Source organism: Lactuca virosa, chromosome 5, assembly GCF_052849685.1.
Source record: "Lactuca virosa cultivar CGN04683 chromosome 5, Lactuca_virosa_CGN04683_v6, whole genome shotgun sequence".
Taxonomy (NCBI): domain Eukaryota; kingdom Viridiplantae; phylum Streptophyta; class Magnoliopsida; order Asterales; family Asteraceae; genus Lactuca; species Lactuca virosa.
Window position 1 is genome coordinate 176,868,644 of NC_136430.1, and position 16,875 is coordinate 176,885,518.

At 32.9% G+C, this 16,875-nt stretch overlaps 1 protein-coding gene across 1 annotated transcript; it reads right to left on the reverse strand.

The window, feature by feature from the left end:
- Positions 1–2,672: 2,672 nt before the first annotated feature.
- On the reverse strand, positions 2,673–3,674 carry LOC145112063 (uncharacterized). The gene is made up of 2 exons (XM_079048274.1): positions 3,251–3,674; positions 2,673–3,052 (listed from the first exon to the last, which is right to left on the reverse strand). Exons 1-2 carry the CDS (start codon positions 3,672–3,674, stop codon positions 2,673–2,675), a joined length of 804 nt encoding a protein of 267 aa, XP_078904400.1.
- Between the last annotated feature and the right edge of the window lie 13,201 nt (positions 3,675–16,875).

Consider the following 16,875-nt stretch of genomic DNA (forward strand, 5'->3'; position numbering starts at 1 on the left):
TAGGTTGGGTTGTGAAAATATCATTTCATAGATTACACCTTCAAAAATACTAGAATTTACGTGTTAAATTACTCATTTTTGCAGGTTAATTGCGGTATTTTTACATGTATGACTTGTGAGAACACAAAAAAAATACCTTGAAAATGACCAAAATCTCCTTTTTGAAGCAAGACAAAAATACAAAAATATAGATATAATAGAAAACCTATTTTAGACACTAAAATATTGATAAACACTCATTTTCCAAAAGAAAGGGGTATGCAAAAATGGTAGTTTGCCTTTTTTTTGTTTTTTTCTAAATGTCAAATTTTTACATTACATACGAGCATAAAAAAGACTTAGTACATCTACCAATTGTGTTCCTTTTTACTCATACCGTTTAAATTCGTTTTTTAGTATACTAGTTGTAAACCCGTGTATTATATAGGTTAATTAAAAAAAAAGGTTAAATATCAGAGTGTAAACAATAATATTTTTAAAAATAAAATTTCGAAATAAGGAATAAAGAAACGTATTAATTACAATTTACTATTACAATCATTATATTTAATATTTTACATAAATATGTATAAATATTATGTGGTTTTTTAGTCTTAAAAAAACACGGTAGTACAGAGGATGCAAGCATTATCCGGAACGATTGGGCATAAAGCGTCTGTAGGTAGCCAGAAACTGTAACCTATAATCTTATGCACTCTAATACCTAAAATATTATATGCATATCCTCACCAGGGAATATGCGCAGAAAAAAACATTTTTTCACTTTATCACTACATTACGAACTTACTTATCCTTTTGATGAGAATGTCACTACTCTGACTTACTATCTTCAAACCCATCTATTGGCATGTATGGCTCAGGTGAATCGCTTGGCTTGATATCTCCTTAAGCGAGATATCGTTAACTCCTCCAAGCCACTTCTTATATGCTTTGATTTGATTCAAAAGAAGTTTGCTTACTCTGCTCTTCAAAAAACACAAATATAGGGTATTTACTTTAGTTCATCATTGGACTGGAGTTCAAGAGTCCCATATTGTGTATTTTGATGCCTCTATCTTCAAAGGCAAAGAAAAACATCATATTTGAATGATTTAGAAATGAATATCAAAAAAAGGATTGACGGATAAAACCAGAACTTTACATACATATATTGTTTATTTCAAAAATATCATAAAATAAAAAGTGTAAAAACTCACTAAAAATTAACATAATAACATGAAAATTCATATATTATACTAGATTATGAAATTGAAAGTCGAAAGTAATTTTTAATTGCCTTAAATATGAGGGATAATTCATGGCCCATTAACTCACTTCGTGGTCCATTAGGCAATTTCACAGCCCATTATACCATTTCGTAGGTCTTACATGAGAAAGTAGTCATTGTTATGGAAAAAAACCGTTAATTTTCATTTAAATCTTGGAATAAACTTAAAAATTTTCTTTATATGCTTGTCTTTTTCTCTCTAACAAAAACCGCGTTGTATTTATACTAAGTCGTTGTAATTAAATAAATTTTACAAATTGTAATGTAAAAAAATAAAAATGTTTATGTTATGTTATAATATTAAATACATTGCTTGCAATCTAAACAACCTTAAAATTGTATACTAACTATACAAACGAACTATTAAAGCGTTTGTTAAATTGTTGGATTAAGCAGCCAAATTATTAATTATACGTTTTAAATGTGTTTTTATAATATTTATTGTTTTAGTATTAGTTATTTTAAACCTTTTTCTTTATCATGCAAAACCAATCAATTGTTTCCGCGTTCTGATTTAAAGCATTCATCGAGAATACGTGTATATTCCTTCCTTAAAAGCGAAATTAATAATAGTAAATAATAAAATTGGTCCCACAATAAATAAATAAAAACAGCTATTGGAAGAAAAGAAAAACATGTAAAGTAAATATATATATTGATTATATTCGGTCTCTATTTTTTTAAGAAATCCAAATTAAAAATATTTTTTTTAAGGATTAAATAGTTATAGAGTTATAGTAACGTCTTATTCTTTTATGCCACAAAATTTGCTTTAGACAATATCAACTATACGATCGACATATTACATTTTGTAAATAGAACCAAATTTTTTATGACATTATGGTGATAAATTTTATTGAGAATTTTCGGCAAATAACCATTTTTCGGGGGAGTTTTAACCTTTTGACCATGGAAATCAAAGTTTTATAAAATGACCACAAGATCCGCAGAGGGTGCTTTGCGGATCAATTAAAGCTTCTGATGATCCATGCACACCTCTGCGGAAATGAGGTGACATCGATAAATGACAATTTTTTTTTGGGGTTTTAAGGATCCGCAGAGGCGTCTCTGCGGATCTTCTATTTACTCTGCCGATCCTTGAAAGGTTTTGATGATCGGTCGAATACCCCTACCTTGCGAAAACAAACCTCATTCCTCATACCCTATTGCGGAAAGACGAAGGAGACGAGTCGAAGGCACTTAATCGATCATTTCAATGGTGCATAAATCGCGAATTGTGGACAACTACACTCCGATGTTTTATCTGATGGCTATGGAACACATGTAAGTATCTTTTCTGCCAAGAACAGATCCTTTTGAATCGTAACAACGCCAACGGACCAAAACTAAGGTTAACTTAGAAGTAAATACAAACTAATATTAGTTGTCATCCATACATTACAATTCAAGTAAATTGTCGTGGGGCTAAGACAACAACACTTTCAACTGGTATTTCCCAAATAGGATTCACCGTCTCAGTTTGATAAGCATTTCGATACACCACAGTGGTTAACTTTAAATTTACCATAAGCTGGATTTCTTCAATTTCAAGCCTTTGTAGTGATGCTATAGCATGATCACAAGGTATACCGCATTTTTTCCATTTCCCGCAAGTACAAATCCCACGTTCTAATTGCACGGATTCGGTGGTTAAATATTCAATCACTTCATATCTATCGCCAACAATATGTCTGACCCTACAACCATCGGAGTTGATAAATCTTTTTTGAAGCACCTTAAGTGCATAAGGGGTCAGAAGACCATGAAATTCCTCTGTGAAATTAACTGAATCATCAAATAAAAATTATGATGTGATAATGTATAATAACATTTCATTATTAGCTCCGAATGCAGCACGTTGAACATACACTCCTTGCATGGAGTCATGGACCATTTGAAGGATTGTTGTTATTGGTAACTAATGCCTGTTTGTTCTTATCCAATTGACGACATCGGGAATGTCAATGAATTTCACATTAAAACATACTTTAGGGAAAAAAGCCCGTACCCATTTTGCATGGGCAATATTGTCAAGCCAGTGAAGATCATCCGCATTCACCTCATTTTGTAAGTTGTTCAAACTCGCATAAAAATCAGACACACTATACGTTTTGCATGTCTTCCGGAACAACTGGTCCACAACTGTATTGTTTCCGGTGGAAGCCCGTATTTTCTCAACTATATTTTTACAACAATAGCCATGATATGAATCAGTGCAGACTCTCTGGACTGCAAAGTCTATGGAGTCAGACATATGGCTTATGAAACCAAATTCCGTACTGTCACCTAAACATTCTTTCAGCATTGTTATGAACCATACCCACGACTCGTCACAATTTATGGTTCCCAAAGCAAATGCTATGAGAAGGGGTTCATGATTTCCATCTAAAGCAACCGCAATGTACATGGTTTTATGTAAGTCCCGATTAGAGGTACATGACCAACGAATATGGTTGGTATCATAGACGTGAGAAATGTACGAATCTGCAAGAAAAGATAAGAATATTAGCCATTTAACAACTTCAAATAAATGATATACAATGGGATATGTGGCATAGTAAGAAACTCACCTGAATTACAGATCTGGAGAAGGATAGTTGTAACGACCCAAATTTCTATACATATATTCTATGGGAAATATTAGAGTTTTCTTTCAAGTGCGGAATTCTAAAACAATTAAAACCTTTTACTTCCCAGGAAACAATCATGGGTTTACAATAAAAATCCATCTATTACATGAACAACAAGGATTACATTAAATAACATCCTACTATCTAAGTCTTCCTTATGCTCCTATCTTATCTTTTGGTACAACGACTACTACAACCTGAACCTGTAAAACATAAACATCTCTACAGTATCAAACATAAGGTGTCTGGCGACTTATTCTTCTACCTTTTCTTTTCTTTCTTTTCTTTCTCATACTTTATCATCTTGTCTCTTTCTTTCATAGCATATAGTGCTATCTTTTTCTTTCATCATCTATCTCTTTCTCTACTCTATTCTTTCTTTATACTCTTTCTCTTAATCCTCTTAATAGGCTTTGTCCCTTTCTCTATCTTTTATCTTGCTTAGCTTCTTAATAGGCCCTTATCATACTCTTCTCTTTCTCTAACTCTCTCCCTTCTCTTTCTTTGCTCTTAGCCTCTTAATAGGCTTTTCTTATGCTCTATACATACTCTAACTCCTTTTCTTCTTTATTCTCATCTCTGGTGCCTTAGCACTCTATTCTCATCTAGACCCAATGGTTACATCTCATACCATACTCTATGGGTAAACATCCCACTTCCATTACTGTGCACAGTAAGCCAGTCTTAACCCTCTCTGTTATGATCCCTTGTTGGTCCATAATCTTTCTTCTTACCCTTGAATCCCTCGTATATTCCCTTACTCTTAACCACTTGTGCGTTACATCTAAGTTCTTACAAAGAGCTCATTAACCTTGTTCCACGTAAAGAACCTTTATCTATTCTTTCTAACCATACTCTTTCTAGATGCTTGCTAGAATCATCTATCTATATTCCCAGATAGAATTATCTACCTCTTTCCCCGTAGGGACATAATCTCATTCCCACAGGAATCATAGTCTTTATCCACGTAGGAACCTTACTCTTGTTCCCGTATGAACCATACTCCTGTTCTCGAAGGAACTATACTCTTGTACCTGAATGAACCTTAATATTATTCCTACAGGAGCCATACTCTTGTCCCTGAAGCAACCATACTCTTGTTCCTGAAGGAACCATACTCTTGTCCTCGTAGGAACCATACTCTTGTTCCTATAGGAACCATACTCTCATCCCAGAAGGAACCATGCTCTTGTTCCTTAAAGTAACCATCTATCACATGTTCCTGTAGGAACATTACACTTGTCCCCGAAGGACCTTCTATATCTTGTCCCCGTATGAAACTTACCCTTTATCTCATTAAGAGATCTTCTATTACTCATCTAGTACTTAATACAGTAAGTACTTAATCCATATATATGTCTAGTACCATATGGCACTCTATAATACTAATGGCAGTTAGACATACTTACATACTCTTATGATTATATTACGTATAATCATCTTTTATCTCCATCTACTTTCTCTTAGGTATTCTAACAAATACCTTTTCCATCTCTAAACATACATAGGATTATATTGCATATAATCCTAAGTACGTAATAATCCCCACATCTTTCCTTTCACATATACAAAAGCTTTGATTATACATACATTCTTAGATACAAGGTCTTACATGTATAACCACAAGCACTTAACCTTACACATGATCATATTCTACACGATCCTCTCTTTTATTTCTCTAAGTCATCCTCAGGTACATGACAAATACACATAACATACATACATGCATATAAGTATATATAACATAATTAAAGGAGAGGGTGAGAGATATAACTCACATTGTTAGTTAGTAAGAACTAACTACCATTTCTTGACTCATTTCTTTAATCGATGCATCTTATGTAACAACCTAAAAATCGTGATAAAATCTTTCATTTAAAAATCAATAGTTTCATTCACCAAATAGTTCCAAGTCATTAATGTGACAACCATCAAATTTCGGTCAAGTCAAAGTCAAACAAAGTCAACAAGTTAAACCGGTCAACTCCATTAACCCTTGTATGTTAGGGTTTACGTTATGTAATCACTGTACAATTCGCTATTTTAATGAGAAAACATCATTTGGAAAGTTCATTTGTTTGATATTCCTTAGCCTTAACAGTGCTAAACAACGAACCAAAGCGATAAAACACTATTGTACAATCATCGGGATTGTGTAGGACACTAAATCATGGCTTAACGGGGTCTATGGACCTTGCGTTGCGAAGCCGGACACTCAAAAAGATCACAAACGAAACCTCTCTCAATCTCATTCAAACCCTACTCAATATTACTTGACGCTAATAGGATCAAAACTCATACACTACGATATAAATTGACGTTAATAGCAACATAGTATAGTACAACGTTATAACTATAATCAAATTAAATTATGATACCATATTAAAATCAAATCAAAGTATAATGCTCTAATTAAATTTAAAAGAATCAAACTTGAATGCTATAATTAAACTTCAAATCAAAGTAGATTGTTATAATCAAATAATAACTCATCTTTTATAAAACTCCATTTTTATAAACTTTACATTAAATTTTATAAAACTCTATTTTTATAAACTTTACATTAAATTTTATAAAACTCTTATATTAATTATGTAAAAGATGCTTGTGTTAGTGGGAAATTATGAAGACCACCAAAAGCAAAAAGATTATTCTCATGGTCTCCCACTCACACCTCCCATCCACTTTCCTTTCCTTTTTCTCCCAACACATTATTCTCTTCACCACTTAAACCTTCTCTATTCTTTCTCTCACTCTCAATCTCGAAATTCATCCAAGAAATACTCATATTCCAGCCAAGAACAATCTATTATACTCAAATCTTCATCCCTCTTGAAGCATTCATCAAGGTATGTTGTTAAAAGTTTCAAATTCATACAAGAAAAAAATTAAATCCACCAAAATATCTAAAACTCATTTTATGCATAAACCTGATTTTTCTCAGAATCCCATCAATAAAATAAGAAGTTCTGGAAATTTTCAGAAAAATAACTTATTTTTATTGAATTACTATAATTATTGCAATAAAGTAGGGCAATAATTCACATAAAATACTTTTTGCATTCAATAAATTCTGAGAAAATTCTGGGATGACCAATATATTGATTAAACATAATTTATGAAGTTTCATGCATTTATATTACTGTTTACTATTATTTATGATTTTATTGATTAATTAATAATGAAATATATAAAAAATACTTTCCATAGTCACAAATATCCGAAACTTATACACTGGGCTCTATATCATGTTATAAAACTATGGTTAATTTTACAGAATTTTTGGGAATCATTTATTATTTTTCCCGAATTTTGTTGTTGTTTAATCATTAAAGTATTAAATAAATACTAAAACAGTTCAGAAAAATATAAAAATTTTATAGTAATTAATATTGTATGAAATAATGATTTCCTAATAATTTCATAATTTTTCAATACTGTGTACTATTTAAAACCATTTTCCTAAGTATTTAAGCATGTAAAAATGCATTTTAATGATTATTTCATATAAATAATTGTTAAAATCTGTAAATAATTATAATTGGGCAAATTATTATTTTAATAAGAAATTATTAAAATCTGGCCTAAATTGAAAATATAAATTAATTATGCAAAGTAATTAATTCAATTTAAAATTCATTTAACAAATGAATACCTTAATATTATAATCAAAATGAATTATTGTTAATTCATCTAATATAAGAATATGTGTCTAATTATTTGTATTAGTACTCTATTCTCGTTTAGCAGTTCCTAAACCAAAACTATTAATTATATTAGGTTCTACGTCATTTTGACCCGAACCGTCTATCGTACGACACACGCATTTCGTTTTGGGACTAATGTGAGTAATCTACCCCATACTTTATAATTTTCAATACTTTTGGGGTGTATCATGTGGTTCTAATATATTCCAACTTCATTTTATTGTTTTATCACAATTGAGACATTGTTGGGACATTTATACGTGAGTCATTAATTGTATAACTATTGTTTGTTTACGCTACATGTACTTGTAGTGCATTACCATTTTTAGTCTAATCTCCATGACTATGCCCGTATTCTTGAGGTACGTTATGGACAATAATAGCGCTATTGGGTTGACCACCCCGCCTTGGGACGCTAAGGTGATTGATCGCACGTGGTTGAGTGTGTATGATGATTAGATGCTCCATCATATATATATTTATATATATATATATATATATATATATATATATATATATATACATATGTATATATAGGGTGAGGACTTATTGTTGTTGTTATCATTTGTTAATCAATTTTTGATTTATAAACCGGTATCTCAAATACAATTGTTTGCCGACTTCAAAAGAAAACAAATTTCCAATTATAAAGGTTTCAACTTCACAATTTTCTCTACTAAAATTAGATTACTCACCAACTCTCGTAGTTGACCTGTTTTTACCCATGATGCAGATTTGAAGAATGAAGTTGATGAAAAATAGGTTGTGCCTTAGAAATCCACAAGACTATTTAAATTTGATGTAATAAATGTTGTTCGTATTTGGATTTGTATTTGTATGTTGTGGATCTTGTTTGCATACTTAGTACTTAATTGAATCTAATCATATTATAACATAGTTGTCATGAGACTTTGAACAATATATCACGCCTCGATCGATTCCGACAAGGATCGGGGTGTGACAGATTGGTATCAGAGCCCTTGACTATAGGGAATTAGGTTAATTGCCTTGACCTAGTCTATAGCCTCTAGGGTCCTCTCGTATGCTAGTTTATAAAATGCACACACAACTGCATGCAATTCACACTTAGAAAATCCTAGGAATACCTTTGTGTGTTAATTGCTCCCTTATGTGCATACGTATTACTCCTGACACTTATATGTGTGCATACACTTGTGAATATTCTCCACTTTCTCTGAAAATCACACACATACTCAAGTTGTTTAACAAAATGTATATACATATATGTATTCCTTAGAGCTCATAGGAAATTCAAAGTCATCCACTCTAGTTGGGTAGGATCATAGTAATGGACGCATAGTAACTGGAAGGGGGAGGTGCCGGTAGCCCGAAAGTCCTGACTAGGTAAGCATTCGTATACATCCCAATCAACCGAGGGACCAGTTTGCTTATCTGGGGACCAAAGGCGAGAGTTCCCAAACCTATAGGCCAAAGCGCGTCATTCACATTACTTTTGAGCCATCAAAATACCCGACCTTATCAAACGTATCCGAAAGGATACACTCCAAAATGGCCAACTCATTGGACTATTAAGTTCCCTAATGGGCCTAGAAGTGGGAAAGAAATTTGAAAACTTAGTTTTGTGGGGGCCCACGCAAGTGCTACATGTTTCACATTTAGTAACCATGGAAAGCCCAAAAGGTGCCCAACACTCCTAACCATGGCCCAACAAGTGTTTTACAATTATTTTACCCAACAATGTCTAAAAACTTTATTTCCATAATCAATTTACAAATAACTCACAAGTCCATATGCGTGTTTCTCGTAGTTGACTTGTTCCTTGTTTGGTTGTGGACTTAGGGTAGACTCATTAGGATCAACAGTCTAATAAAATTTTAATTACACGTAACTGGGGGCATGTCGAGTGAATCTTAGGAGTGGATCAGACATGGAACAAATCACAAGATTATAATCAAGTTATTCCTACTAAATTCATAAGTCTATTTATATAGACCTCTAGTATAGTGTCGTCGGCGTAGTCGTGTCGGCAATCTAGAATATGGCTAAATACATAATACAAACTATAATACCTAAATTATACAAAATTTTCTGCATAAAAAAATCAATAGACAAACAAACACAATGAAACTAAAAAGGGTATCAAACTATCAAGAGAAAAACACATACAATGTAGATTAAAATCCACTAATTATAACAAAATGGCTAAAAGAAAAGGTAAGGACTAAGGATTGTTAAGTCCTCTCTTCTTATAAATAGCTTTGAAGCAAGCTTGCCTAAGCTTCTTTGTTCTTTCTGTCAATTCCATACCTGGCAATTTCTCCATCATCTTCTTGTGCCCTTCTAACGTCTCTATCTCCTCCTTTAATCCCAACTCCTAGTTTTTTTTTTAAAAAAAAGGTAGATGCAATATATTTTCGTGTGAGTTCACAAAATTTACAATGAGTTAAGTTTATATAAATATAAATCAGGAAATCGTAGTAAATCAATTGAATTGATGTAGAATATGCCTAGGGCCATTGTTTATGTTATAAAGAAACTAATAATTAAAATTTTAGAAAATACCAAAACTACTTTGGTTACCAAGTGCAGGCATGCATGCATGAGTAATGTATAGAAGGTTATTATCGTAATTTACCTTGGCATTTTGAATGAGGGATTGTAGGCTCGTAAGTTTTCGATGAGGCCATCTGTTTATGTTTAGCTCTCTGCATCTTTTCTTCAACAATGTTAACCCTATCCCTAGTTCCTTTGCCGCCATGATTATCGGCATCTCAAAGTACTTCGCTATCTCTTCAAACTCCAATGGTCTCAATCTTTTTGCCACCTTCCGGCCACCGTGATCAGTGGTGGCAGCACTAGAACTACATGTAGCCTCACCACCGGATTTACAGTCTTCACTGAAACTAACCAATGGTAAATTACCATCCTCCCAACAATCCCATAAGCTTATGTCTTTAAGGGGATCTAAATCGTGAAACTCATTTCTAGAAATGATGTTTTGATCTTTGTTAAGTACTGTGGAAACGTTCTGATCGAGCACTTCATGCAATTTTTCCGACAACTCGTAATCATGATGGTCGAGCCTGTCACCACTTCAAAAATCCAAAAACTCAAGATAATCAAATCCAACACGATGGAAGACTCTTTTTGATCACTACAAATCCAAACCATGTTTTGATCAATATAGACAAAATCACTTTTTTGTGCGAAAGATGGGGTAATGAGTGACGTTTATATATACCTGAAAAGATCTTGATGATCAAAGTACTGAAACCAATCGAGGTCATATATGGGGTTTTGATGATCTGCAGGTGGATCCATTTGTGAGGGAGAAGTTAAAAATTGCGGTAAGAATGTGATGATTTATATAAGTGAAGTGGGAGAAGTAATTAATAACAAATAAAGAGGAAATGAATATATATGGTCTATGAGCCGTAACCTTCTTCTTCAATTCACACACATATACATATATGTTGCTGCAAATTATGACTTATGTGCCTCATGCATTTAATGCATCACATGCCTACTGCATATTCTTGACTTTGAAGCTACGTACCAGTTTCGAATTTCCCCAGTAGCACACTTTTCATTAGAAAGTACTCCAAGTCTTCACACATGAACCAATTAGAAAGTACTCCAAGTCTTCACACATGCAAATTATGACTTGAGTGTCGCTATAGGTAACTAATAAAACTTTATTTTTTTTTAACCCCTTAAATATCAGTACAAGCTTCTAACATCGACGTTTAAATTCTAAATTTCTTTTTATTACTAAAACTAGCATCAATTCAAGTATATAAACCATGAATCTTGAGAACACGGCAAAACCCAAATAAGTCTTATCATCTATGTAAAAACTCAGGGTTTTTACTAGTGAATCTATCAGTGGCGGAGCTTGAACAATTAACTTGGGGGGTGGGGGGGCGAAAATATTATAAACTGAAATTAACAAAAAAATAATAATAATAATAATAACAAATTGTTTTCAACAAATAAACACCAAAAACACCTAGAAAAAGAATTACAACTCAGCCCGACGGCCTTTAATGTCTTTAAAAAGAGATTATGAATGATATATTAGTAAGCAGACAACAATTTCTCTTTCAATGTTTTCATCTTTCCCATGATTATATCTAGAAAAATCAAAATGAAGGAACAATTGATTCAATCAAAAAAATCAAAAATCAAAATTTGAACAATAACGAATAACTCATTTAACAATAACCAAATCAATCTTTGTTTTCACTTTTCAGTTTTGTTTGAAGCTGCCTAGTTGTTAAGCATAACCAAATCAATAACGAAATCTAAAAATAAAAAAAAAATCAAACTAAAAACAGCAGCAACAGTACAAGACCCAACACCAACAATAACCAAATCTATAAGTTCATAACTTATAAATCAAATTGGCAAATCGCCAAATCGCAAATGACAGCCAAATTAAAAAGAAACTCAGTAAGACAGTAGTAACGCATAAATAGGCAACAGATTGACAGAAAACAGCAGCAGCAGTGCAATACGCCAACACCAACAATCAACAATCTTACAATCAGAAAAGAAAGAACAGCTGAACAGGATTTGGGTCTCGGGATTACATACCTGATTTCTGTGAAGTGAGAATGGGGACTTGGGCACTTAGCGATGGCGATTGGCGAGAGTGAGACTAGGCGACTGACTTGGCGAGACAACGACAAACGAACAACAGGCGAGATAGGCAGCGAATTGGGCAAATGGGGATGAATCGATTTTGATTTCTTGATACCGCTTGGTCGCTTGGAGAATTTGGAGTATTGGACAATTCTGATTAGGAATCGGGAGGGGCCAAAGCCCAAGTTTGAAGATAGCAGGCTTATAACTATTTTATTTTGAACTACAATTCCTACTTCTAGCCCAAAAATCAGGAGGGGGCCACTGCCCCTCCTGGCCCCAATAATACTACGCCCCTGGAATCTATGATGGCTAGTGTAAACATTATGGTCATATATCATTAAGATTCTATGGACTTAGAATGTGTGATTCCGCCTCATTCCCTGTTCCTTGTTTGGTTGTGGGCTTAAGGCGGGGTCACCCATCCGAATGCCCTTGCAATCTTAATGATATACGACTAGTTTACGCCAAGCTACTATAAAAGAACTGGTAGGACTTATAATGCAAATTTCGTCAAAATTTGTTGAAACATAAGTAATGATGGAACTCGCTAACTACGTTATAAAGGTAATACCAAGGATAAAACAGGGAGTATAAAAGCACACATAGAATACTCTATCATCCCAAAACAATAAACTCCTTTTAAATCGACTCAGTTCAAGTTACAATAAGAAATTTCCAAGGTCGTTATGTGACATCAGGCGGGTTGTTCCTCACCAAAATTAATTTCTTGTACTACGAAACGTTTTCCACATCTTTTTCCAAACTCTTGAAGTCCCAGTCAAAATGCAAATTTCGGGACGAAATTCCCTCTAACGTGGGGATGATGTGACAACCATCAAATTTCGGTCAAGTCAAAGTCAAACAAAGTCAACAAGTTAAACCGGTCAACTCCATTAACCCTTGTATGTTAGGGTTTACGTTATGTAATCAATGTACAATTCGCTATTTTAATGAGAAAACATCATTTGGAAAGTTCATGTGTTTGATATTCCTTAGCCTTAACAGTGCTAAACAACGAACCAAAGCGATAAAACACCATTGCACAATCATCGGGATTGTGTAGGACACTAAATCATGGCTTAACGGGGTCTATGGACCTTGCGTTGCGAAGCCGGACACTCAAAAAGATCACAAACGAAACCTCTCTCAATCTCATTCAAACCCTACTCAAGATTACTTGACGCTAATATGATCAAAACTCATACACTACGATATAAATTGACGTTAATAGCAACATAGTATAGTACAACGTTATAACTATAATCAAATTAAATTATGATACCATATTAAAATCAAATCAAAGTATAATGCTCTAATTAAATTTAAAAGAATCAAACTTGAATGCTATAATTAAACTTCAAATCAAAGTAGATTGTTATAATCAAATAATAACTCATCTTTTATAAAACTCCATTTTTATAAACTTTACATTAAATTTTATAAAACTCTTATATTAATTATGTAAAAGATGCTTGTGTTAGTGGGAAATTATGAAGACCACCAAAAGCAAAAAGATTATTCCCATGGTCTCCCACTCACACCTCCCATCCACTTTCCTTTCCTTTTTCTCCCAACACATTATTCTCTTCACCACTTAAACCTTCTCTATTCTTTCTCTCACTCTCAATCTCGAAATTCATCCAAGAAATACTCATATTCCAGCCAAGAACAATCTATTATATTCAAATCTTCATCCCTCTTGAAGCATTCATCAAGGTATGTTGTTAAAAGTTTCAAATTCATACAAGAAAAAAATTAAATCCACCAAAATATCTAAAACTCATTTTATGCATAAACCTGATTTTTCTCAGAATCCCATCAATAAAATAAGAAGTTCTGGAAATTTTCAGAAAAATAACTTATTTTTATTGAATTACTATAATTATTGCAATAAAGTAGGGCAATAATTCACATAAAATACTTTTTGCATTCAATAAATTCTGAGAAAATTCTGGGATGACCAATATATTGATTAAACATAATTTATGAAGTTTCATGCATTTATATTACTGTTTACTATTATTTATGATTTTATTGATTAATTAATAATGAAATATATAAAAAATACTTCCCATAGTCACAAATATCCGAAACTTATACACTGGGCTCTATATCATGTTATAAAACTATGGTTAATTTTACAGAATTTTTGGGAATCATTTATTATTTTTCCCGAATTTTGTTGTTGTTTAATCATTAAAGTATTAAATAAATACTAAAACAGTTCAGAAAAATATAAAAATTTTATAGTAATTAATATTGTATGAAATAATGATTTCCTAATAAGTTCATAATTTTTCAATACTGTGTACTATTTAAAACCATTTTCCTAAGTATTTAAGCATGTAAAAATGCATTTTAATAATTATTTCATATAAATAATTGTTAAAATCTGTAAATAATTATAATTGAGCAAATTATTATTTTAATAAGAAATTATTAAAATCTGGCATAAATTGAAAATATAAATTAATTATTTAAAGTAATTAATTCAATTTAAAATTCATTTAACAAATGAATACCTTAATATTATAATCAAAATGAATTATTGTTAATTCATCTAATATAAGAATATGTGTCTAATTATTTGTATTAGTACTCTATTCTCGTTTAGCAGTTCCTAAACCAAAACTATTAATTATATTAGGTTCTACGCCATTTTGACCCGAACCGTCTATCGTACGACACACGCATTTCGTTTTGGGACTAATGTGAGTAATCTACCCCATACTTTATAATTTTCAATACTTTTGGGGTGTATCATGTGGTTCTAATATATTCCAACTTCATTTTATTGTTTTATCACAATTGAGACATTTTTGGGACATTTATACGTGAGTCATTAATTGTATAACTATTGTTTGTTTACGCTACATGTACTTGTAGTGCATTACCATTTTTAGTCTAATCTCCATGACTATGCCCGTATTCTTGAGGTACATTATGGACAATAATAGCGCTATTGGGTTGACCACCCCGCCTTGGGACGCTAAGGTGATTGATCGCACGTGGTTGAGTGTGTATGATGATTAGATGCTCCATCTTATATATATTTATATATATATATATATACATATGTATATATAGGGTGAGGACTTATTGTTGTTGTTATCATTTGTTAATCAATTTTTGATTTATAAACCGTTATCTCAAATACAATTGTTTGCCGACTTCAAAAGAAAACAAATTTCCAATTATAAAGGTTTCAACTTCACAATTTTCTCTACTAAAATTAGATTACTCACCAACTCTCGTAGTTGACCTGTTTTTACCCATGATGCAGATTTGAAGAATGAAGTTGATGAAAAATAGGTTGTGCCTTAGAAATCCACAAGACTATTTAAATTTGATGTAATAAATGTTGTTCGTATTTGGATTTGTATTTGTATGTTGTGGATCTTGTTTGCATACTTAGTACTTAATTGAATCTAATCATATTATAACATAGTTGTCATGAGACTTTGAACAATATATCACGCCTCGATCGATTCCGACAAGGATCGGGGTGTGACAATTAACAGTGTACAATATCCAAAACATCATAGTAACACTATCCAAAAAGTGCAGAAATCATGAGAGGAAGATGTTGTGCCATCACATCGGGCTCTTCCCTTTTGTACCGGAAGTACCTGAAATCATAAACATAAACTGTAAGCATAAAGTTTAGTGAGTTCCCCCAAGATACCACATACCAAACTTATAAACTAGGCCTAGCCCTGTGATATATTCCAACCTAATAAACAAATGTGGGACCAACCCTAGGCCCTCGCCTTGGGGTTTATTTCAACCCGATCATACAATAGTGGGCCCCACCATGGGGTTTATTTCAACCCGATCATACCATAATGGGCCCCTCACTGTGGTTTATTTTAACCTAATCATACTAAAATGGGCCCTATGGGGCTTCTTTCAACTCGATCATACAAACATATATGTAACAGTCACATAACAGCTAACATTCTACATAAGAGAATAATGGTTCAGCATTAGTGCCTTCGACCCATGGATACAGTGAGGACACTCACCTCACATTCTAAACAGATAGCTGGATAGGATACTGCTCCAAATATCAACTCTACCAGACACCTATACATTAAATAGTGACCAATCTCAAATACAACTCAAAATACCCAAAATACCCTTAGGTCAAACTTGGTCAAATCCTAGTCAAAGTCAAAAGTCAATTGAGTCAACTCAGCTGAGTACGCCTAGCGTACTCAGCTTGTACGCACAGCGTAATAGCGCATTGCCCAAAAGATGGGCCCTTGACTACGTACACGCATCGTACGCTAACGTACGCCTAGAGTATGATCCTGCCACCTTTTCCTTCTATTAAGAGCTTAATCCCTTAAGCTCCTTTTGTCCAAAATCCAGATCTAATTAGATGTTATTTTGTATTGATATCTCGGGGATTTGTCGGACCAGCAGCGAGAGATTTATTTGTGCGATTCAGTAGTTCGAGGTGAGTTTCCTCACTGTGTTTAGTTGGTCCGAGGCACCAATGCCTACCCATGATCTGTTATGTTAGAATACTTGTTGTCTGTCTGACACTTGTATATGTATGTGCTTATATGCTTACTGGGCGGGGCCTGATGGTTACTCTGTATGCGATTATCTGTTATGTTTATATGACTTGTATGTG

Excerpts from the sequence above, each read along its gene's own strand:
- LOC145112063 (XM_079048274.1), bottom strand. The coding sequence starts at position 3,674 with ATGTACATTGCGGTTGCTTTAGATGGAAATCATGAACCCCTTCTCATA. Across the intron at positions 3,053-3,250 it reads GGCTTTTTTCCCTAAAGTAT|TTAATTTCACAGAGGAATTT; the intron begins GTTTTAATGTGA and ends TTGATGATTCAG.